We start from the raw sequence: 25,785 nt of genomic DNA, 5'->3' as shown, positions 1-25,785 counted from the left end.
TGTCTTGATGGAGGCTGCGTCGGTTGGTGTGTTGCGCTAAGTCTAATTAAGAAAGCTCTCTCTCCTCTTTGTGTGTGTGTGTGTGTGTGTGTCGGCCTTGTTCTCCACTGTGCTTCGTGATTAATCGTGGCGTGACAGTAATAACAGAATTAGAATGGTGCGGCGTGAAGCACAGAGAGCGGACTTGGCATTTGCCTCAGTCACAAACAGGGGCCATCGGCAGGCCAACCTCTCCATTATACCCCCTCCTTCAGCGTGCGCCGTGATGGATGTGGCCTCGGTTGAATTCGTGCAGTAACAGCATTGCTGGCTGCTGCCTATACCCCAGAGAGAGAGAGAGAGAGAGAGAGAGAGAGAGACAGAGAGAGAGAGAGAGAGAGACAGAGAGAGACAGAGAGACGGGGGGAGAGAGAGAGGGAGAGAGACGGGGAAAAACTGTGAGAGGAAGGGAGAGGGAGAGGCAGAGATGTAGGGAAAAAAGAGAGAGAAACTTGTCCTCTCCTGAGTATGTTCACTAATCTCAAATTCAACATTCTTGCTAGGTTGGCCATAATGGTTTATATATAATTTAGATTATGCCATTTTGTATTAAATTGCTTCCAGTAAACCAGCATCTAAAGTGTTTGTCTGTGGCTGGGCCTCTGTTGAAGAAAGGGGGCATAGCTGACTAACCTCAAAAGCAAAGAGGGGGACAATAGATGACCAGAGAGCAATTTGAACTCCAGGGGGATAATGTGGCAAAGTATGCACTGAGGCAGCAGAAATAGCTGTGCATTTCTGTGGCGTGTCCAATTGAAAGCCATGGTGGCTTCACAAGTAGGACAGCGGAGCGTGAGTATTTTACCTTATAGGAATGCTATGAAGATGTATTGGCCCTCTGGTGACCCGGCCACCAAAACCAGTAAAAAAGCAATTTGGTGTGTTAGTTTGTGTGTAATTGTTTGTTTGAGTGTGTGTGTTTGTGTGTAATTGTTTGTGTGTGTGTGTGTGTGTGTGTGTGTGTGTGTGTGTGTGTGTGTGTGTGTGTGTATATGTGTGTCATTGTTTATGTGTGTGTGTGTGTGTGTGTGTGTGTGTGTGTGTGTGTGTGTGCCTGATTCTATTTGGGTGCATATTTGTGTGAGTCACCAATAACACATTATAGATTAGCACTCAATTATAGTGATTCAATCACGATTGGCCCATACTAAACAGATTACATAACATGAAAGCCATGCCCTTTGTTTTGTGCTAATTTGAATGCACGGAATTGGAGTCTTGTTAACACTGATGAACAGATTGCTGATGCTCTTGATGATGACTTTGTGGCCAGCCTCACCACTGAAAAGGTCACCAGTATGACTTGTAGAGTAATTGCCACTTATGGGGATCTTGTATGTCTGTGTATCTGTTCGTTAGAGGAAATGCACTACAATAGTACGACTTTTCAATATATTTTTTTTCTATGTGCATTGCAGACGTTTTATAAAATTTTTGAGCCAGTGTTTTGTTAAATGTTAAAGGATAAATTCGAAAGGAGAAATACTACTATACAGCATACCTCCACTGATAAAATAAATAAGTATACATGCCAGTTATAATTGAAGTTAAAGGAGAAATCCGGTGAGCCACCAGGCCCCCAGAGTGTAGCACTGTAGCTGCCTGGCTGCGTTAGCTGCTGGCTGTAGCAGCTCGAGCTAGGTAAAACCGATTGTTTTCGGGGTTTTTTCGTACCGACAGTACTCTGTGACCTCGAGAAACGGAGATCTATGTGAAAACTTGGTGGATTTCTCCTTTAACTTAAATTATAACTGGCATGCATATGTATTTATTTTATTAATGGAGGTATGCTGTATCGTAGTATTCACAATGCATTTTGTTAGCTGTATTTCTCCTGGCAGATGCTTTGTTTATTGCAAGGTGAAACACCGTGGTTTAAGCATGGGCAATAAAAAATGTCATTACATACTGTAGCATGCAGCCGGGGGAAGCTTTAAGAGTGGTGATGCTGGTTTTAAGAGACCATTAGACTGGGTCAATGGCACTTTCCTGCATTTCCCTTGTGTTTTAGTGTGGCTGTGCACAGACATCATTGGCATCACAGGGCACAGATTATGGAGCGTCATCACTGGCTAAGTAAACTTGTAATTGCTGTTATTGACCCGTATGCCCATTAGCTTGGTCTCATTTTAACCTAATTTTTGTTGGTACTGAGTTGGTTCTCTTTTTCAGCCCCTTCATGAAGACTTTAAACTCCGATTTCAAACCCAGTTTTCCACTCCATTACTCCATGCCATAACACAATGTCTGCATCTCTATGGGAAAGTAATAACGAGCACATACCTCATAATGACAAGTTTGCCACCACTACTTTTAAAATGCTCACATCTTGCGCTGTCAGCAGACTTCTACACATCGGAGCACATGCTTAATTTGAACAACATTACAAGAAACTTCATAGGCGCCCCATTGATCAAAGACTCACTGAAGCAGAGGTTAACGCAACCACCACTGCATCCAGTTTCAAACACCCTGCATCGGATGTCATGACTTTGGAAGCAGCCTGCTTTAAAAAGAAGTGTGGATACTTGATATAGTGCATTGTAGAGCTTTTTGCTATTCCTGTAGGCACAATTCTTTCTGACATTTTTGGAAGTGTGATAAATCCATGAATTAATTCAAATTTATTTGAAGTCACTTTCCTAAGTCTGGGATAAGAGAGCAGGAGTTGAAATATCTTTACACATGCACAACATTGTTAACAGTGTAAAAAGATCTCTTGAGGTTTGTTTGTGTTTGTGTTGCTTTGGATAAATGTATCGGCATCTGCTAATTACTTACTGACTGCTTTTCAGATCATCCTTTCAGTCCTTCCACAGTCAGTGTTGGATCACATAATGTGTAATTTGAGAAGTAGCCTCAGCCATGAAAAAAACAAAAATGCTGTTTTGTATATCATTCTTTAATTCCCCTCTCAGGATGAGCTAGTTCTGAGAAGGCAGGGGAAGTGTTGCACCACTGAGTGAGATCTAGTGTCAGTCATTCATAATCTGACAGAAGTTTCTGAGATGGTCAACAGTCAAGATCACTGTTCGACATTTACAGCTCAAAAAGGTAGTGGTGATGGCTGTGGTGGAACATTATACCCAGCCATAATTCTGAATAGGCATGAAGGAAGCTAGCAAAGAACAAAGGGTCATTGCTGAGTATTTGTCTTGTCAATTACTCGTGCTAGTGTCGAAGACTTAGTAGACATGTTCAGGTATAATGGTGAAAGCATCTTGTTTCCCAGTATTCTTCATGGTATCCATCCTGTCTTCTGGATAGAACTTACCCGTTCGAAAACCCAGAAGATCTCATTACTTTGTTCTGTGAGGTGCTCTGAATATACTGTATTGCATGTTTGACATGCTCAATTGTGTGAAGATGTGTGGTACATTTGCTGTTGTATATGTATGCATTATTCAGGCCTTTTTATGGTTTCTGGGGGATAAACACCATGACTCAAATGAAAATATTTGTGTATTTGTTTTTTCCACTTCCATATATATATATATATATTATATGATTTGTTTATTTAAACTGACTATAGTCATCAGGGCAGCTTTTTACCCTCCATATATCCTATTCTTGTATTCTGTCACAGAGGAAAGCTTCTTCAGATAATGTCTTGATTGTACAGTCATGGGAAGGACTTGTAGGCTACTTTGACTTGAACACTACCATGACATGTAGGACTGACATGATTTTGCTATTTTTTTTTTATTATTATCAGTAACAACTGACATGATCAATAAACTGTCAAATGATTTTCAATTAAAATTTGCTTTCAGTATAACTTTAATTACACATATTTTCTGTGCTTGAATTAGACTAATTAATGGCAGTGTGCACAATGCTGCAATTTATCCTTAACAGTATCATATTTTCTACTGTTAAGGAATTTATTATCTTTCTTCTAAGAGAACTGGTGTGTTTCTTGCCTGAAAAGAAACTTGTTTTTCAGAGGGATTCCCTCACAGACACTTGTGTTATATAGAAAGAAATCATTCCTATATTACTTCCTGTTTACATTCTGTCTGAGAGTTTACAGGCTTAAAGTCTATTTAGGCTACTGCTTCACACTCTGTCTATCTAGAATATGATCTTGAATGAAATGTCAATGCTAGGTACGACGTCTCATAGTACGACGTCTCATAGAAATCATTCTGTTTAGTAGCTCTAGTAGTTGAATGGCCTTTAAATAGCTGCAAGTGGTGTGCAGTGCTTGAGTTAGTCTGGCCTGGTGAGGGCATCATTGTCCGATCCTTTATTAACATTTGAATAACACTCAGTTTCCTGACCTTGAACTATTATACGCTCCCACTCCAGCAGCATGAGGTCCTGTGTGACCTCCTTTTCCTAACTAAAGAGGTCACTACTGAGAATCACTGGTAGTAACCTACCTTTCAGACATGTAGCCTGCGGCGTTGTGGATACGAGCCACAATATTCCCACCAGGTGTAAGAATTTAACAGTGACCAGTTATTAACTTTATGTACATAATTGCTCAAAAGGCTGGAGGTGTGCCCGTTATGTAGTATCATTTGGCTGACATGACGGTCATAGTGTCTCTGCCTGACTCCCCTGCTGAATTAGATGGTCTTTCAGCTCGCCTCTCCTCTGAGGAGGTTATCAGACATTCTCCAAGGTAGTTTGCTTGAGTGAGATCTAATGTCCAAGACATCGACTGCCTGTTTAAAACCAGACCACAGATATTGCTTTCTGTGTGCATGCAGGCAGCATTCACTTTAAAGTCAGATTTGCTAAGGCTCTGGATGAAATATCATTGCTATCTTAAAAGCTACACCTTTATTAGATTTTACTGGTAAGAGAGAATAGGCTATATGTAATGCGGAGCTCTTTCACTGCATTATAGAAGAAAACATATTAGCAGGGCATCTGTGGGTCTCAACATGTATATCATTAAGTTTGTGAAACCATTGTATTACCAAATGCAGCCCTACAATAAATTACCAATTCTAATCATGTAATCATAAAGTGCTTCTCACTGATGCTGAATATGGAGAACAGAAAAAACATGCTATTTGACAAAATATAAACATTAAGAAGTAAACTGTGGAACTCTTTCTTTGGTGACATCAGCAGTGATATTGCTAATTCTGAGTGTGAGGGACTTGCAACACAGAGCAGTTAAAAGAAATAAAAATGAAACACCAAAACAGATTTCTTGAAGTTAATCATGTAAACTTTATTTCATTAAAGGAAACCATAGTAACCTTCCAGACATTTTCTCCGTCAGCTACACTCCCACTGCTTTCGGAGCTACCAAAATGTTTGTAACCATAGTAACAGGTGCATCCCTTCTCAGCCAATATAGAGATGAGGTGGCAACAGTAGTGATCACATGGCCACATAAGAGTGCAATTAAAAAGTGCAATATGCAGCAGCAGTTGTAAAGTTTTACTGTGTGCACATTTTCCCCTATTTACATAAGTGTCATTTAGATGTCATTGTGCCTGTGCATGTCCACCCTGTGGAAAGCTGAGAGTAAGTCCTGTAATTTGTCATCCCCCTGAGATTCTCACTCACTCAAGTGGTCACTGATGAGGGATAACTTCACTGGTTGTGGTTGTTAAATTTGACTTGCCCTCTTACATAAAACTTTTAGCAGGTTCTTCTGAGGTGGAAAATCTAATGTAGAAGACTGAGATTAATCAGCCAAACCTTAGTTCTGGCCAGTGCTTTTTCAGCCAGGGACTGGGTAAGCCTATAATAATCACGGCCCCAGTGTTATCTGCTGCATAACAGATATTTAGTCGAGAAACTTATTTCCCCGACATGTTGCTAAATTGGTTCTATCATATTTAGTCTGCAAAGTGCTCTGCCTGTTTTGAAATGTCAAAGTACTTGCAGGAAGTTCTTTACTCTAAAGAAAACAGTTCTGTTGTATTCACTAGCCTTTCAGACAGAAATGGTTGATTAATAGGTCAGTCTGTCTGACACGAAATATCAGTGTGTACCCCATATTAAACACCCTAGGCTAATATGTTAAATGTGCTACTTCATGTGAATTTCAGCCTCTAATACTCACCTAATGTGATGCAACACTCTGTCGTTCATTTTAAAGGAGTCCTCATAACAAGTTGAAATGAGATGTTGTCTAATAGCCTACAAGCCAATAAAGTTTTAAAGGGTGACCCATATAGACTACAGGAAGCTATATAACTGTTCAGTATATTGCTAGAGGAAGTTTACAGCTTGTAGCAAGCCAGCATCCCTGCGTACTGCCCCGAGAGGCGGGGTTTATCCGAGGCTACCGTGAAGCACGCTGTAGCCAAGAGTGTATAAATCATTTTGGGACGATATCATGACTCATATTTGCTTACTATTTGCTTAGTTTACCCATATGCATTTACAACTCAAATATATTCGGAGTTGTGTTGTGTGCTCAGACTCAGAGCAACCGTCGACTAGTTGCGGCATCTCAACTGTTAAACTACATACAAGTTTGACCTCTGCAGCTAGTGTCATAAAGTGTAAATAATATCAATAGTATTGCAATATCAATAATGTCTGAATTGCCCATGTGAGAGTTGATTGAGTTATTGGGTCTACAGTGTTCTTTGGGAGATTTGCTGTTGCCAAGAAGCATAATGTCACTCAGGGATAGTAAAACCTCTCACAACATGTTTAGACCATGCTTCTGGGAATATTTTGAATTTCATGTCACATTATTTTAAGTCCCTATTAATGCATCTATTTTGAGTCTTCTCCCGAGGTGCCCTTAAATGGTCTGTGTAGTAAGCCTACTGATATACAAACCCTGCACAATCGATCATCGCTACAAATTTAAGACCTTAGTTGTAGTATTTCATGAAGTGGTTTGGCACAGTATTCGTCTAGAGGGAAGACATTGGCACAAGGTGGCTTGTGCCCTCTCGCTTTCTCTCTCCCTGCTCCTTTTGTTGTCAGTGCCCTGCCCGCTCAAGGACGGTGTCATCCGGGGGCGGTGCTCTGAATGGTAACTGGGTCTTCCTATGTCCGTGTTGGCAAGTGTGAGTGCTCCCGATGAAGACCATTCACCTAGAAAGGCAGAGAAAGATGGAGAGAAGAAAAGGCGACATAAGACACAGGACATAAGACCACATGCGCAGGCAGACTGAATTCTGCATACCAAAGCTATTTCAAAGGATATTTTTCATCTGCCATGATAAAGCATCAGCAGATTAGATTTTGCTTTAACAGCATTTAATTGCACATAGTGATAAAAAAAAGCACACACACACATACTGGCACTCAAAAAGCAAAAAGTCACGGCAAAAAGTGTAGCACAAGATTTATACCTTCATATATGTATCATTATTGCACCTGATCAAGACTCCTTTTTTCGCCTAAATACAAATGTCAACTGCAGAGAACAATTCCGTATCATTTACCATGGCGAGGGCAACAGCAGGCAGTGTTCAGGCTTCTATAGAGAGCAATGTAAATGAAACGCTACTAGAAGAAGTAGAATGTAAACAGGATAAGCCGGAGGAGAAACAGGCACCCGAAGCCAGTACAAAGGGTCTGAATCATTTTCATCCTCAATAGTTTATGTGTGTGTGTGTGTGTGTGTGTGTGTATGTGTGTGTGTGTGTTCGCACATGTATAATGTGGCATGTTACACAAGACGTGTAAATCTTCAAACCCACATTTCTGCATATTTGCCCACAATTCACATAACAAGAAACAAATGTCCCTCCAACCGCAGAGCACGTTTATTACATTTTACTTTTACTCTCCCATCATCATTTAATCTTCTGTGGGGACTCCTGTCTAAAGGTTTTCATTCCATTTGTGAGTTCTGCCTCAAATTTGTAGGGTTCAAGGAGTGTCCTAAGGCAGAATGCGGCATAAGTAATCTTAACGGATGACGGCTACCTGTTGTCTGAGCTAAAACAGACTCTCCAGGCACTCACAGATCATCTAAGTGCTCATGTCAAATTTCATTTTTTGGGGCACCAAATTGAATTTCTGTGGAGAGATTTGTGTTCTCTTGGGTTAAATATGAACCTCTGAAACTCAATTTACATACACTTACCATTTAGTGACTTGTGTTTTGACCTTTCTCAAAGGTAAGGCATAAATGAGATGGAAGCAATGCATTTATGGTAAGAGGAACTATTACAAAACCATTTCCTGTCAATAACCTGGGCAGATCTCAAGTTATGGTACATTATCTGATATGGAAATTCACTGTAATCAGTATTGAGTTTTGAATCATAGAGCGCTTAAGCGCTAAACTTTAAGTAGAAGACAGAGATATGCAAACATTTCTAAGGGCACATAATTTGCCAGTGTAATGACTGATAACAGTCACACAGGATTTGAATCCATGCAGGGTTCATTTGCGATATTAATCTTAGTTTTACATTTACTTTTATACAGTACTAAATTGTTTTCTGGTTGAGTTCAGCACCTACCTAAACGCAATATCAAAGATTTCATGAGGATTTCAATGCAACAGACTGTAAACCATCAGCAAAGCACATATGAGCTATGATGAGGTAGCTTCATCAAGTTTAATGGATGCACAAAATCACTAATGTGAGTGTTTTACAAACCACAGACTATACTACAATACATTTTACCACATATAATGTTTTGAATGTTTCAAAACAAGACATTATACTTAATAAAACAAACGTTGAAAACAAAATGAACACTTCATTGGTAAAGAAACTACATACAGATTTGTTGAACACTACAAATCATTGTTCACTATAAACGTGCCATAAACTGCCCCTTGAGACTACGTGGCTACTTGTGCAGATGGTGACAAACTCCAATACTGTACATGAAAAAAGTCATTTTAAGATGTTTGGGATACAAGATATATGTTTTTTCATAATCATATTAATTCCATAAAAGTATCACTCATTATTATTTAGCATAATGTAATTGTATATTGTATTTATGAAGTAAATCATTATTTGAATTTTATTTGAATGAAAAACATTAGCTATATTTTTAAAGGCATGGATGAAGACCTTTAGTTAAAAAGGTTTCCAACCACAAATGACTGTCCACAGGTGTGAATTTGAATAAAAATTTGGTTAAACCAAGGTTAGCCTATAAATTTGAGCACAACAATACATCCATAATAATCAATTTCATAAGTACGAGGAAATGTGGGGAAATCATTTGCAAATGTGGTTCAGTTTTTTGTTGTTGTTGTCTGGATGAAAAGTTTTGATTAAATGAATTTGTAGGTTGTCATGTCAGATGTGAGAAAAAGTATAATGAAATAATTATATTTAAATTAAATTAAGTCCTTAGTTATCAATCACAATTTACAGGCATGCACATTAGACAAGGCGTAGGGTGCTTCTGCTTCACTAACTCAAATATATATCTTTGGTGGTTACTTTGCCTTCCTACAGATCAATCAAATAATCAAAACTGGATAATTACATGTTGTGCTCACTAGGAAATTGTGTGGCACAGCTGTCTTATTATGTCCTGAGCAAGTGCACAGCTCTTCTGGTGTCATGGCTGTAACTGACATGGCTCACAGCCTGTTGCCATGCAAGGCTTGTAAAGACACTTAAAAAGATGCCATAATTGCAGAGGCGTTCCAATTGAAATAAATCTCTTCAGCACTTTTGAAGTGATGCACATTTTTGATAGAACTAATGTATTTTGACATTATTTCTATATTGCAGTGTCTGAACATGGTATTGATGAACATGGATTTGTTGCAATTTATATAAAGCATAAATGCATAACACACACACACACACACACTCACTCTCTCTCTCTCTCTCTCTCACACACACACTCACTCACTCACTCACACACACACACACACACACACACAGTCTCTCTCTCTCTCTCACTCACTCACTCACTCACACACACACACACACACACACACACACACACACACACACACACACACTCACTCACTCACTCACTCACAAACACGCACACACACACATGCACAAAGTAATCAAACATGTTTTATGGGTTTCAATGCGACACCACTCCTTCGATTCTCTCTCTACCTGTCTTTCTCTCCTATCACTCCTTCGATTCTCTCTCTACCTGTCTTTCTCTCCTATTGTTTTTTCTCTTTCTCTCTTTCTCTCTCAGTTTCTGCCTACCTCTCTCTCTCTCACACACACACTCTCTCTTACAGACACACACTCTTTCTCCTACCCTCCCTCCCTTCTCTTTCTCTCTGTCTTTCTTTGTGCTTGCTGGTGTGTCTGTTCTCTGTGATGGATGTTGTGCAGGAGAATGTCAACCCCACGTTGACCCTGCCTTCCACTGCAGATATGATCTCCATTTAATTTACCCTTCAAGCCTTTTCGCCTTCTCCAACACAAAAAAAGAGGTTGGGGGGTGGGGGGGGGGGTAGAGAGAGAGAGATGCTAACCCCACAGACTGAGCACATGCCACATATGCCCAAGTGTTATAATGAGGTTTAAAGAATCTCATTTAGACTCACATTATTAAAGAGCAGCTACAGTTTCAATCCATATTACGTTCATAAGCTGCAACTGGGTCGGCTGTGACATCCCGTTAACCATCTATCTTGGCCATTTTGGTGTGCTTCCATTTTTTTAGCCTAATGATATTTACTTGATGTGAATATGAAGCCCATGCAGCGATCCGGCAACTTCAGTCCCCATAGGTCCACACCGACCCACGTTAGGGCCAGAGACGAGATGGCATCGCACTAGTGGCAACCTGTTTGTGTTGTTGTTTTTTAAGTATTTTTCTGAGTATTTTTATCTGTGTTCTTTACCTTATGTGTTTCTCTTACCTAGCCTACCTCACTGAGTGTGTTTTTGTGATGTATTATGTTTGGAATATATATATACACTACTCACAAAGTGAAATTTAATGTTTCAGTACAGAAAGTACGGAAACATTGAACTGTTGGACATGTGTATTCAAAAGTTTAGAGAAGAGGGAGTCACATTAAGTTCACCTGTAAGGGTTACAGTGGATATTAGGTTCATTCTGAAATTTTACCCAAAAGCTGTTTCTCTTTTTGTGAGTAGTGGATATATATATTTCTTTTTTTGTAAATGAATGAGATGAATTGCAAGGCTTTTCTGTTCTGATACTGACTTGTAAATGAGCTCAGCGAGTTTGTTTGAGATGATTGGGTAGCAATGGGATAATCAGACCTGTTGGACGAGATGAGTATCTCAGCATATTTACAATCTTTATTCTACAGCGTTTGAAATTTAAATAGTAACCACAAAGGCATCTACTAAACTAAAACAAAGTTTTTGAACTGCTGTTTAGTGGTTGAACTACTCAGCAGGTATGCAACAGGTTTGACTTCATAATAGATAATGACACTGTATTCCATAGCACACTCCCTGTTAAATCAAGCTTATCTGCTACCGCCTGTGACACACTGCATGGGTCAATTCTAAAATGAACTACTGATAAACATAGGTACAACAGTGCATAATGTCTGTAATTGGTATCAAGGAACACCAACATATGTGAATCCCCATATTTTCTGAGGAGTCTGAAAGTTGTACAGTCACTATTTTGTCACAAAAGGTCTATTTTTTGCAAGTCCATTTGTAAGTGACTTTGGATAAAACCGTCAGTAAAATGAATGAATGTAAATGTTTTCATGGTGTTTTCATCTGTGGTGTTGTGATATACAATTAGTGATCAAATTCACAGGTATTGATTTAGAGAATGATTTTATCCAGGTACATATTTTAATCAGTAGCCTATGCCTTCTTCCTGGATACTGGACCCATGATACTGATGGTCTAGTTAAGCCAAGAACATATTGTATTTTACAAGAACACATTATACTTTGTGGTTTAAAAATATGTGCTTGCAAGTTTTGTGAAATAGATAGGGGCAGTTCCAGCGTTATGGATGTGACATTTGGACGCATATTGGTAAACAAAATGCCTTAGAATAGGGGCAAAATTAGTATCATTGAATTAATTTGCATAACTTTTAATGTAACCTCTGTCCTCTGAATACTGAGAAATCCTCAAATTTCATATAATCATTTTCATCCTAAGAATACAAGGCATTTTATCAGCGTTATGGATGTGACATGAAATAGACACACTTTTGTGAGAGATTACAGGTTTTCTACAAACTCTGTGAATTTTGAAGGAAACTGCCAAAACTATGATATATGTAGCATGAAGGAGACTTGAATGAACACAAAAAGTGTGTTTTTGAAACTATGCATCATTTTCCTAATGCATTATGTAGGAAAAACTGGCGTTATGGATGTGACTGTTTCACGTTATGGATGTGACCAGTCCTCGACAAACTACATAAAACACATTATTAAGTAGTGAATTTTGATATGAAACAATTGAAATAGTAATCATGAAAAACTAGCGATGAAATTATTGCTTCCTCAGTGCCCACTTAGATCCACAGGAAGAATCAGGACAACAAGTAATTTAAAATATAAAAAAGAAATTAATTTTTTTCTTTTATCGTCATCAATTTTGATCAGTGATTCCCGGGTTACTGAAACACCAGGGAACATGAAACTTGGTGGCCACTCCCCCACCGCGCTAGGTTGAATGACTAGCCCTACCTGAACCGTTGCACCCCAAATGACAAAATATGTATGGTATGTTAGTCTCAAGAGCCCGCATCAACCTAGCCCATACCCCTCATTTGTGATTTGCACACATAAAGTACATGCACGCACACGTACGTGCACACACACACACACACAGTTGCACACATACAGACAGGCAAGCACACACACACATAAACACATACAGACAGGCAAGCACACACACGCACACACATGCACAAACACCCACCCACACAAATGCACACACATAAACACACACACACAGGCACACATATGCATGTGCGCATGCAAACACACAATACACACAGGCACGCATACGCACATACACACACACAGACACACACACACAGACACACACTCTTATAAACAAAAGCAAACTCACATATGCACACACTCATTTACGTGCACATGAGTTGCAGGAGTAGGAGATGGAGACAAATTGACAAGTGTAATTTATTTTTGTGAAGAGAATGTGCAGGACTGAGAGGCGGTCATATTGTGTACCGCTATGCGGTACATCTAGTTTATTGCTGCCGTTACTCATGTTACTCTGTGGGTATGAGCTACAGAGGACCTGACACTTCAAATGCTGGCATATCGCGTCACATTTAAAATTAAACTGTGTTAAGCAGACGTGAGCGGCAGGCTGAACAGATCTGCAACAGAAGGAGGTTGCTATGTTAACTCCAGCTGCAAAGTCAGCCATCTTCACCAGCTAACACGATAATCCAGGTACTGTACAACAACAGTATGACAGTTACGGGAAGATAATCGCTCAGATTTGAAAATAGGCTATGGCTATAGGCTAATCACTGGAGGTATTTTAATATTATGTTTGTTTTGCTAATGGTTAGGCAAGGCCTCCCTGTGGTTTTGATCAACCTAATAATCTTTGAAATGTCAATTGTAAACACTAAGGTGAAATGCGTTGAAACTGACATGCCACCAGAACAGACGTTTATCGGCTTTGAGCTAAAATAAAGTCTCCAGTCTTGAAAAGTCACATTATGTAACATCCATAACGTCACATCCATAACGCACCATTAAAGGTTTTAAAAGTAAGAAAGGGACACAATTTGTTCACCACTTTACATTTATATAAATCAGCTTTGCACAGACACTATGGACATTGTCGCATCAACACTGTATGTGTAGCATAAACTTTTCCTATAAAACGTTATGGATGTGACATGGCCATGGAACTTGCTGACTTAAAAACAAAAGCCTTACAAATGTAAGGAGTTGTGGTCTTAAAGGCAAGCTGAGCATACACATTGCTCTACCATTCCCTTGTCAATCTGGAATTTGTCAAAGGATACAATTTGTTTGAACATTGGGTCCATTTATCCACTTTTGAAATATGTAAAATATTACCATGTGAAAAATGTTGTTTCTGTATTGTTGCACACCATATGTATGATGTAAAAAGAGTGTAATTCTACATCAAACTCAAATTCAATCAGATAATTTACAAACAATAAAATATAGACCTAAATGAAGATTTTAACAACAGTTCTATTTGCGTATGCACAACTTTTTTTCCATGGTAAGGATGACCTTTGCATGGAATTGCCCATAGATAGATAGATAGATAGATAGATACTTTATTGATCCCCATGGGGAAATTCAAGGGTCTCAGTAGCATACAGACATCACACACAACATGCACTTACAGCAGAAATGGTAAACATAAGTATAAGTATAAACATATAACTAAACTCCACTGTACAATAAAGACAGTAGAAGATAAGAAATACGTCAAATGTGTCTTCCATATAAAATGGCAAAATACATTAGGCTATGTATAATGTGTGTGTCTTTGATGATGAGCATTAGCATACAAATTAAAAATCTAGTGGATGGAAAGGCCAGGTGCTGAGACTGTAGAGCTAATAACCATATGGGTTTTCACAATCTTTCATTATCCTTACAAATCTCAGATGCATGCATTTCACATGATTTGAGGATTCAGTAAAAGTTTCTTCTTCACATCTTTAGGTAGTAAACCTCTCCGCATTCAAGAGGAATCTAAGCACCCTTCTCCTACAGGTGTCTCTCTGTGGGATACCCGTCCAATGCAAAACTTTTACTTTTTATGCAGCACAATTTGTTTTGTTTGATATGTGCTCTCACAAGCGTCAGGTGGTTTGATATTGTATAATACCGGTCTGAATAATTTCTTTCTGGACCAAATCTTAGAGTTGTGGCAGCCTAAAACTTTGATTCACCAGTGCCCTTTGCAAAATACGGGTCCAAATAATCCAACCACAAATCAATTAACACTGTTGGACAAGGTTACAACAACTACTACTATAGTTGTACTACCACTACTAATATTACTACATAATAGGCTATTATAAACTAACATTAATTAGTAATGCTGCTGAAATATATATCGTGTTGGTGAGCTAGCTAAGAGACAAATGTTAACTTCTACTACCAATAGGTCCTACTATATTGTAATAATAATAATAATAATAATAATAATAATAATAATAATAATAATTGTTTTGTGTATTTATTTATTTACGTGAGTCACTGTTAAATCGTGTCACAACAAAGTAGACAGTGTATTGCATGTAGCGTCGTTTCTCTGCCTGCTTTCTCCTGCACCAAGACTACAGCTCCCGGCTGCTGCACTTCTAGCGAGCAGGCAGCTCCTCGTGAACTCTAGATGAACCGCGGCGACGGCAATAAATCAATTTTTACTCTCCTCGCTCGCAACGCGCGCACCGTTAGCTCTCCCTGTCAAACCATTACAATGTCTCTCTGTGAGGAGGAGGCCGTCTCGGCAGAGCCAAGCAGAAGCATCAATACACGGAAAAAAATGAAGGGAAGAGAAGAGGCTGCACACGATTAAGGAGGTGGTTTTTAAAATCACACACACGCGGCTAGCAACGCCATGTTCCAAGCACTACACAATTTCAGAAAAAGTAAAAACATAAAGCAAAATTAATCTACTGTTGAAATTCTAACCCGTGTTGCAGTAGTCTATACCCATACTATCCTTTTGCAGCCGTGCTAATTTAGTCTCAGATCCGTAATTAGCTCTATACTCCCCCTAATCCGAGCCATATCTGATGACTTTCAGAGGGCAGATCAGATGAAGGGGAGACTGGGAGAGGCAGGGAGCTGGGGACATGTGAATGGGTAAGGTACAGGCTGGGGTAGGATCCATGCATACAAATGGCCTCGTCTCGGCGGAGTCAGCTCAAGATTTATGACTCCATTGCCTTCTGTTGCTGTAAACAACGCCGAGTTTTAAAAAAAGAGAAAGAAAAGAAAAGATGGAGTCGACAGAGCATAGACGATTCCTACATCAGCGTAGAGGAAAATTTTCGCTGGTTGAGCACGTTTCTGTTTACAAATTTACATGCGATCACATTTGCAAGATAAATAAATAAATACATGCAAATTTTGAAATTTGATGGTAGAGGCGACATCCCATAATTCAGGAATATGAATCATACTTAATTTGATAATTAGGCCTATCTTATACCTACATAATTATTTGAGTTCAATGATCAAACACAATTGTACATAATAAGGATTTTAATGAGCTTTTCCGTCAAACTTCCCACTCAAATAACGCAATTGTTCAGTATTTTCTATTAATTGTATGAAGTGTTGCATTTCTTGATCTTATTCTAATATAGTATGTCTATACTATTTTTTATTAATCAGTTCAACTCCTCCTCCACTGTATTTATTGTTATAGCATTCATTGTTATACTAGGCTTCCTGTTGCACTGTACTTTCAATGTTGTCCATCCTTGTGAATAACTTTGGACCAAAGCGTCACTTCACCTTTATGATTAAATGCAATAATCTCTCATGGATTAGTAGTTAAAGTTTTCTCCTCCCGAACAGATTACGTAACTAGCGTTAGGCTACTCTGTGGTCCATATGAAAAGGACTGCAACTAGGTCACAAAACATAGAATCAGCAGTTCAGCCACCCAAATATGGTGGCTTTTTACAAAATTTAGCACAAAAAATGTATTGCCCTTGATAGTGAGTGAAGGTGAAAGGAACCGTGTGCTTGGCATAACCTGTATGCACCCACACCTCCTTGGTTGGGCCCAGACGGCCACCCGCAATGCATGCGCTGTCGAAGACACCATGAAAATGGCTAACCCTAGACCTCTGTCTACTCGAGGCCTCTTGAAACCAACATGTCTGTCATCTGTTCATAAAAGCATAATTTCAAATTCTGCTGCAAATCACAGGGCATTAGATAACTGCAGGCCTTCTGCATTGTGTTTTTATATTCATCCTTTTGTTATATATTAAAACCAACGTCTTCCATTAGTGACAAATGCATTTTCAGCAATATCATGAATAGCTATAAATAGTAATGTTTATAGAAAACATTGTTTTACTGTGAATGCATAACAAGTGAGAGCCACCTTCATGGAGGTACAGACATGTAGTTCTCTGTGCAGGTTCTGTCATGTTAAAACCGATTTAGAAGCCCGTGGCCAAATGTGGCACGAATCTCTCTCTCTCTCTCTCTCTCTCTCTCTCTCTCTCTCTCTCTCTCTCTCTCTCTCTCTCCCACACACACACGCACACGTTGATTTTTTCCCCCTTAAAGACTGTCAGACGCGCGCATGTATATCCACACACAGAGACTCAAGCAAGCATACACGCGCGCACCCATTGGCGAGAGGGGAACATCTGCTGTTCTCCAGAGTTTGAATACAAGAGCGACTAGATTTATAGCGGTTCGCCATTGAGAATGCCCTCCCTCCTCTGTTCAATAGTCGGGCGACCTCTGTTTCAACTCTGCGAGGCTTCTACCATGGGCGTTGATACATATGCACCACATACGTTTAGGCCTTCCTGTACGAGTTCTAATCCTCACGGTTTTCTTTTTTGTTAAAACGAAAACAAAAAGACCAAATTAACGCATTTTACCAGGATTATTACTGTTTTAATGGGGTTGTGGAAATACAACACTTAAAAATAGACAAAGAAAAAAGGCGTATTAAAAACTGTCTATATTACTGTCTAAGTTTTTTCCCCCTCTCCTTGGAGACTCTTCCTAGCGCTGTGCAAGATTGGGAAGGGCTGAAGAACTTAAAACGTGCTTTAAAACGATGTCATAAATCAAAGTGTTGCAAAGGAATGTTGTACTTGAAACGATTCCAGATATGGCCTGATTTACAAATGAGCATTTTCGCATGCATTTTTTGTCATGTTGACGCACGTTTTATTCAACAACATATGTTCAGTAACTCTTTTTGCTACATAAATATAAAGTAAAAAAACAAAACAAAAAACCAACGTTGCAACTAAACACCAGACACTAGTAAAGTCACTACACCTACAGTGCAGTGGAGGTCGATGTCACCATTAAAGGGGTCTCTAGCGCTTCTTCTGTTTCCTCTCGCTTTAAGTGTCCCTCCTATCTCAAGTAGGGTCGTGACCTTCCCGGTCGCCAGACACCAGCTCACAAGTAAACACTTCATTGGTTCTACAAATATTTATCGTTGTCTTGCAAACGGAGAAAATCGCAAGACTTGCACTTAACCAATACGGCAAGTCAAACACACACACACACACACACACACACACACACACGACACAACATTTGGGAAGCTAAGAAGTAAATAAATCTGCATGAGCAAACCGATGTCAACAACTAGAGCCTCAAGTTCTCATTTTAGTTTCTTAGAAGCTCACAACCCTTCAAACTAAAAACACGTGAAGACAAAATATTTTTTTTTTTCAAATGTTTTGTTTTATCATTACTCTAATATGTAGGCTAGCTATATCTGTTTACGTATGTCTCAGAAAAGAAAAATGTTTTCTTGCCCCTGCTGCCCAAATTATATTTTACTATGTGCATGATCCAAATGTAACCACAGTCTCATTTGTAGTCTATCTATTAAAAGACCACAGTTAGATGACAAATAGCCATTTCTGCCTTTTAGCTGCGTCCTGGTTGAAGGGTATTTACTGATGCGCCTCTGCAAACTTAAATTGATTAACTTAGATGCCGCTTTGGACGGTGATAAAGATGTATTCCAATCCATTGAAAACTGTTTGTGTATTGTGATATGGACACTTTATGTATCGTAGGCATCATCAATTATCTTGGTAACTTGGTAAGTCCTGTTTTTCATTAGTAAATGCAGGTACGGTGGTTATAGTTATTGATTATTTTCCCTATATGAAAACAGTTGACTTATATTAGCATCGATCACAAGCTCAGTTAATGATAAACTCTGACCTCTAACTCTCTCTCTTTCCTTCTCTCTCTCTCTGTCTGTGTGAAAGACAGAGGTGGCGAGAGAGAAGAGAGATGCATGCAGAGAGAACGACTGCACTGTGTAGCCTGGCAAAAAAAACTTTGTTAGCTCCAGATATGAAAAGCGTCTGCCTTTACTTTGCCATGCACAGTTATAATAGCTCAACTGGTACTCAACTGCTACCTGTGACGGACAATTCGTGGAGTGGGACATGTCAGGTCTCAATCAGGCTCCTATGTGAAATTACCACAATTAAACAGCAGGACATTAACTGGGCATTAGCTAGGGACGTCAAAGCGGCGCGAGGGTGTCTACGATCACAACACAGGACGGTGATTCCCAAAGACAACAAACATAATGCAAATATGTATGTTTACAAACTAACCGACTGCTGTTTTGTGATATCAAGTAGGGCTGCTTGCATCTAGGCCATTCAGTAAGTTATAGAGCATATCTGATGGCCCACACGTATGAAACGACTCTCTTGTGGGCAATAGCATTCTGGCATTACATTCTATTAAGCTGCACTTACTGCTCCTTATCATACACTGATGAATATCATGAAGATAAAAGTCTGATGAGAGATGCAAGAGAACATCCAAGTTAACCACCTCAGCAGTCAATGCAATGATGCTGGTGAAATCATTTCGGCCTCAGTCTATGTGGCCTAATATATTACTTTAAATAAATATATTTTTGTCTTGCATATTACAATTTAAGGTGCAATATTATGGAATTACTGAATGGCTAAGTACAGTTTATACACTGATATATTTGACTTAGGCCTACTAAAGACAGATCCAACTGATAAACCATATGACAAATGTATCCATAATTAACATAAGATGGGATATCCTCAAAACAACCCAAAGGCCATCCTGACATTGCAACATAAACACAAACACACACACACTCGCATTCATAAATACACCCTCCCACATGCACGCACCCTGACGGTCGAAGTCGAGAGCGCTTAGTGAGTGTGTCACGACGTTGTAAAGGTCGAGCAAAGGATGACATCAAATAGTACAAAGGACTTGCCCTCCAAGTGAACTCCTTGCCCTCTTTATCGCCTGTTCAAAAAATTCCAAAGCATCCCTTCTCTCTGGGCGAGAAAGCAGTGTTTGGGAGCAACGACTCTGGCATTTTCAGTATGGTACTCAGACGTAGCAACGTGGTTGCCTCCCCTCCCCCTCCCTCAGAGAAAGTAGCTTGTCAGATTGTTTCTATTTTAACAAAGCTGAGTATATTTGCTTTCTGCAAAGGAAAGTGAGCCTCTTCCCGATACAGCCATATCGTCCCAAACCTCGAGTGGAAGGCTGGGCGTTGGGGAGATGTTTAAGTTGAGGGGTCAGATTATGCGGTCACGATGTCTCTCTTTTATGTCAGGCTGGGGACTGTTGTAGACTACTTAAACCTGAAAGTCAAGATTTAGTTAATAAACGCGTTAGAGTGGCTCCGCCAATCCCTGCTACAGTTTGTTGTGTTGTTTTAGGCAGTAGATTTTTTTTTTTAGCAAAGACAAACTATTGCATCTGTTTCCAAAACAAAACGAATGTTTTCCCCCAGCCACAGACAAAAGTTTCAGTGGGACAGTCGTACAAATTACAGTTTGAAACATGTTGTAAGTAGGCTAAATATAACATTTAGAAGTCAGACATTTAGGCTCATGGAAAGTAGTCAAGCCAAGGTGTGCAAACAGGGGATCAAAAATAGTCCTAAGTTATACAGTTCGATTAACTTAACATTTTCTTCCACTCAAGCCTGAAAGTTGTTGAAAGTCCCTTTGAGAAGCTGTACAGGTTTTTATGTTTCGATCTTAAAACATCTAAATCATTTGTAGTTTCGTCATTAGTCATCATTAATCATATTAATCGTCCATATTTTTAAAACTGCGCCTACAAAGCTTTCTCACATGGCCCAATGCAGTTGTAAGTTTGTGTGCAACCCTGTTAGAAAATAGAGTGGTCATAATCTTAAATTACGTATTTTACTAATTCCGTGGTTTACTGTCACCCGGCCTCCAAGACCGTCATACATTTGATTTGTGGAAATTATTCGAATGCATCACAATACACACAACAATACAAACACCTGGTCTGTAAAGATATTCTACACTAGTTTATTGCAAACTGTCAGAGAGAGAGAGAGAGAGAGAGAGAACCTACACCTGGACAAAGTAGGTGTTAAACAGGGACAGGGAAAAAACACACTGGGTGGGCTTGTTTGTATTTGTAAATGTAGCCAAGCCACAACCTACTTTAATTTGAAATAGGCAATATGAACTTACATTAACATGCCCAAACATTTCATAATAAACACATGGCTTATTTTATTTTAAAACCCCAAGACCAAATAATATTTTCTCTATATATTTCTCTAATTTGGTATTACGTCGCAAGTCACATTTATGCTTACAAAACTGGCAAAGGAGGGGTGCAGAGGTTATCAGCTATTGCAAGGGGGGACTTACTAACCTTTACTTGAACCCCAAAACTTCTATTCATGTGAGATGACTTGTAAAACCCTTAGCCCTTGTGAGGAGCCCCCTCACTTGTAGAAGAATAGAATTATTGTTAGAAAAGCCATCAATCAATTTCCCGATGCCATTGAGCACTTCAGGTTTTGAAAGTATTTTGTTCTGCTGTTTTGATCCCCTTGTAGAAGACGTTACATGGTCCAAGGTCTGTGTACACATATAGGTCAAATGCAAAAATATATATGTAAAGAATAGACGACCAGGCGTACTCTAAACTAATTGACACTCACAGTTTTATTTACCACTACGATTATCACAAATACATTTAAACTTATTTTATTGCATTTGTTTAACAATAACAACTTTTATTCAGTCTAAATCACAGTACTAGTATCACAAAACGCACTACCCTTTTTATTCAGTACTAGAGGCCTTATTTTGGAGGTTGCGCAGAAACAAAACAAACTCACAACATTTTACTTTTTTTACATGAATAGGCTACTAACTACGTACGTTCAGCCCTGCAAGACGTGTAATCATCTTTCACATGGGGGAACAATAGAAATATCTACAATTTTGTTTGCAAAATAAATAAAAGGATTGTGCATGTAGGCCATTGAGCAGACGGATAGTATCCCTCACACTCTTTTGTTCAAAATGTCCATTTAAGTATCAGTCAACACAATTTATTAAAATGGCATAATTACTATGTTTAATAAATAAACCCTGATAGCCGAAAAAATCACTAGGTATTCGCAGTAATCCATGCTATATAACATGCATATTTATATAACTATGGACTCAGAGGACACCCAGTTTTACGCACAAGAACACTACGAAGAACATATCTTAATATACATATAAAAAGAATATATTTCCATAAATATTCCATTGTTCTCTTTCCGCAAATTGAAATATTCTCGTGTCTATAACCTTGTTATATCCTGATCTCGATCGACCCCGGGAACCCGAGAGAGTTGCTCGGGAACTGCTATGGTGCTGGAGCCCGCGCTGTTAGATACATTGCCGGCTGTGGTAGCTGTGTTGGCCCCGGTGGTCGCGCCTGAAGTAGACGACGAAGAGGAGGAAGATCTGACTTTGGTGTTGGGTAGCCTATGGTCTTTTTTCCACTTCATCCTGCGGTTCTGAAACCAAATTTTGATCTGCCGCTCCGAGAGCACCAAGGAGTGGGCGATTTCGATGCGTCGTCGCCGAGTTAGATAGCGATTATAGTGGAACTCCTTCTCCAATTCTAAGACCTGCTGGCGTGTGTAAGCAGTCCTGGACCGCTTGGGCTCTCCTCCAGTGTAATTGGGATTCACTAGAAAGGGGTAAGGTGGGGAAAGGAAAGAAACAGAGGAAAAGGAGGGAAAACAAAGAAGAAAAAGAGGATAGTAAATTCTGAGTGAAGTGAAATGTGAAAAGTATCTAAAGTGAAATGGGTATCAACTTTATTTTCATTTAACCACTTCCTGAAAGACTTGGCCTGGTCTATATAATGAGCGGTCGTTTCACACTTAGAGTGCAGCTAAATTATTAATTCAACATTACAAATCTAAGATATTTTTGCCTCCTCTTTTACTCCCTCTCTCTCTCATCCTCCCTCTCTCTCTTTCCTCCGACACATACATAACAGAAAAAGCCACATGGCAATACGGCTGTCCAGACTAGTGCCTCCGCTATAAAATTTATGGCGGGTGTAATTGCCAATGCTGAGTCGTAAATCCGCCTCATATGCGTCGTTTCAAAGGGCTTCTCTCACAACGTACGTTGCACGGGGCTGGTTCAAGCAGACTCCCGAGGTAAAATAAGAGAAGGGGAAGGGGGAAACGCACGTGAAGGAGGGAGTGAGAGAGCAAGGGGAAACAACAACACAGGGATTTTGATGCCTACCGGTACTGACGTGGATTTTCTTCATCCAGGGGTAGACCACGGGCTGCTTAGTCGCGGCTGTGCTGGTGGGGAGCTCCGGGGCGGCTTGGATGCAGGCGGGAGGTGCTGTCGGTGGGGTTGTGGGGGATGTGGGTAAAGGTGGCGGGGGCTCACGTGGAGCAGTCTGCGCCTTCCCCGCCGCCAGCAGGCTCCCTGAGTGCGTGAGCCCATGCCCTCGCTGGGGCTCCGGCTCGGGTATGCTTGCACAGTTATACGGGCGCTCCGGATAGGTCACGCGCGGAGGATACAAGTCCTGATGGTGATGCTGGTAGCCGGTGTCCCTCGTGCGGCTGTAATACTCAGGGCTGTGTTCGGGGATGTAGCTATTTTGTGAATATTCCTCGCAAGGAGGAAATTTCGGATCGATGTAGTTAGAGTCCATCAAATACGAGCTCATGATCATTAATTTCTGGAGTGGAAAATAATTTTTCTACCTTTGTCGTTTTTCTGGTCCATAAAGCCCTCCTACTAGCGAGCTACCCTGTAAAGTTACTTTTACCACGTGACGCTGCAGTCCAATGGCAGCCAACGAGGTAGTCCCCGGATAAGGAACCAAATGTTTATTCGAATCTTTATGAACCCCTTTGTGTAGGTGTGCGAGAGTGTTTGATGAAATGGAGGCCCGGTATATCGATGACCCTGCTTCTGCATATCGCCGAAAGCACACAAGGGTTAAGTAGCCATCGCTGGTTGCGCCCATGTGCTGGAGTGGACCTAGCTGTGGGACACAGGTAACCACAGATGGCTCGAAAAATGTGCTGGAAAGAAATAATAGAAAGTGGCACAATCGACATACCATAGCGTGGGAAAATCAACTGCGTAACCACTGAGAGACGGATCACTCGACCTGAGCTTAGAGATGATAGAGTGATCTTATATCTTTATACTGATGCAGCTGGTAGAATTACAAAAATAAGGCTAAGGATAATGCATAATCCCTATACAAGAGTGTGGGACAAAACAACATAATATTTACAAAGGCTCAATAAACTGACCTAGTTAAAGAAACCAAAATGCCATGGTGACACAAGGTGGCAAAACTGACAATATGATTGCAGTTATTAATCACAGCAGAAAGTCTTAAATGAAAGCCTTAGTATTCTACCATTATCAACTTAAATTGGGATACCAATTGTAGGCTATGCTGCTATTAATTAGAAAGTTAAGTTAAAGGCTATATACCGCTAAGTGGTTGTTCAAGAGGCCGTAAATAAGGGAAATCACTGAAATCTTTTGGGGCAACAACAGTCAGTGAGTCTATTGCCACAGAAGAGCTACCCTTACAAGAGCAGAGGCAGTTGTGTTAGCAGGACGTGATCAATAGCAGCACGATGGACTGCAGACTGTATCCCTCCAGCATCTGTAATTGACGAGTCTCAAAAGCAGACCTACAGCATCACTAGACTACTTCTTAAATAATGGATATCATTGCTTTGTCAGTTTTTATGGGATAAGAATAAAAACGACACATAACGTTAGCATGTCTTATTTATTGGAATCGCGCGCGGCCAGCAACGTCGAAGGCCTCTGGTTGAATGTTGTCTAAGTTTTATTGGGCTGTAAAACGCCGTAAATCAATCGCCTCCAATGATCCCCACGCGCTCCCATGCTTTACGGTTTCCTCGACCAGTCTTCCCCTTTCCTCGCGCTCACCTCCTCTTTCTCCTTCGCCAGTCTCGTCTTCAGCACTGGTTGAATTTGTTTGACTGTTAAGACATATCTCATATCAGAAGTCATATGATTGAGCACAGCTTGACAGAGCGGTGGTATTGGAATCGTCCATGTATTCCCGTAGACGCGAATTTGCGGTTGTTGATTGCTCACACAAATTCGGTTCTACAGGGTGCATATAGACGACTTGGAGCACAGCGTCCATAGCTGTAAATGCCAAATGAGACTCAAACACCTCCCTCTCCCTCTCTTTCTTTCTGTATCTCTCCCCCTCTCTCTCAACACATACACACACACACTTACAACTTACAAACTCAACGTGTCATTTATTATTTGGGTAATCTGATTTGGAAATAAATTAGAAATTATACAGATATAGCCTAATTGCACGTTATGCCAACGTATTTGAACTTTGTTGAACGATCTACTGGAAATACTACTGTCATATTTTCCACTATTTTGATTTCATCTGAAAATGCTGCTTACTGCTATTTCCGTAGACTAGGCCAAAGGTTGAGAGAAAAGACATGCCAAATATTTGACAAATTCCGCAAACATTATGAGACGTCGTTAGGGTCAGCTAAAGAGCTCGTAAATTACAAAATGGTTTAAGAACCCACTCTCTCCATCAGGGTTGTTCAGACCAGACCAAACCACCAGACACAGTTCCAACCACCCACTTTATTCACAAACCTTCGGAAATGTGTCCAACCACAACTAAAAATGGAAGATCACTGAGCACCTTTTATAACTAACTGAAATAGTATGACGAAATAACAAAACGTCATATTTCTCACACTTTCCCTAAACGTAACCCTGGGTACCTCAACATATTATAAATATTCAATAAAACGGAAGACACAAAAG

General features: G+C 39.9%; 1 protein-coding gene and 1 long non-coding RNA gene across 3 annotated transcripts in view; one reads left to right on the top strand and one right to left on the bottom strand.

Annotated features, from left to right (window-relative positions):
- The window catches only part of LOC121706732, a 51,879-nt gene that overhangs the window by 7,795 nt on the left and 18,299 nt on the right, over nucleotides 1-25,785 (top strand). The window lies entirely within an intron of this gene.
- On the bottom strand, nucleotides 6,985-23,942 carry LOC121706727 (homeobox protein Hox-C4a-like). Of its 2 annotated transcripts, XM_042088704.1 has the most exons (3): nucleotides 23,209-23,942; nucleotides 22,249-22,636; nucleotides 6,985-7,065 (listed from the first exon to the last, which is right to left on the bottom strand). In XM_042088704.1, the coding sequence occupies exons 1-3, from the start codon at nucleotides 23,648-23,650 to the stop codon at nucleotides 7,062-7,064; spliced, it is 834 nt and encodes a 277-aa protein (XP_041944638.1). In that variant the 5' UTR covers nucleotides 23,651-23,942; the 3' UTR covers nucleotides 6,985-7,061. The 2 variants fall into 2 exon arrangements, with proteins under 2 accessions (XP_041944638.1, XP_041944637.1); XM_042088703.1 differs by lacking the exon at nucleotides 6,985-7,065 and having other exon boundaries at nucleotides 21,702-22,636.

This window comes from Alosa sapidissima, chromosome 4 (genome assembly GCF_018492685.1).
Source record: "Alosa sapidissima isolate fAloSap1 chromosome 4, fAloSap1.pri, whole genome shotgun sequence".
In the NCBI taxonomy this organism is placed as follows: Eukaryota; Metazoa; Chordata; class Actinopteri; order Clupeiformes; family Clupeidae; genus Alosa; species Alosa sapidissima.
The sequence above is the reverse complement of the archived record's forward strand: the minus strand, read 5'-3'. Positions and strand labels throughout refer to the sequence as shown.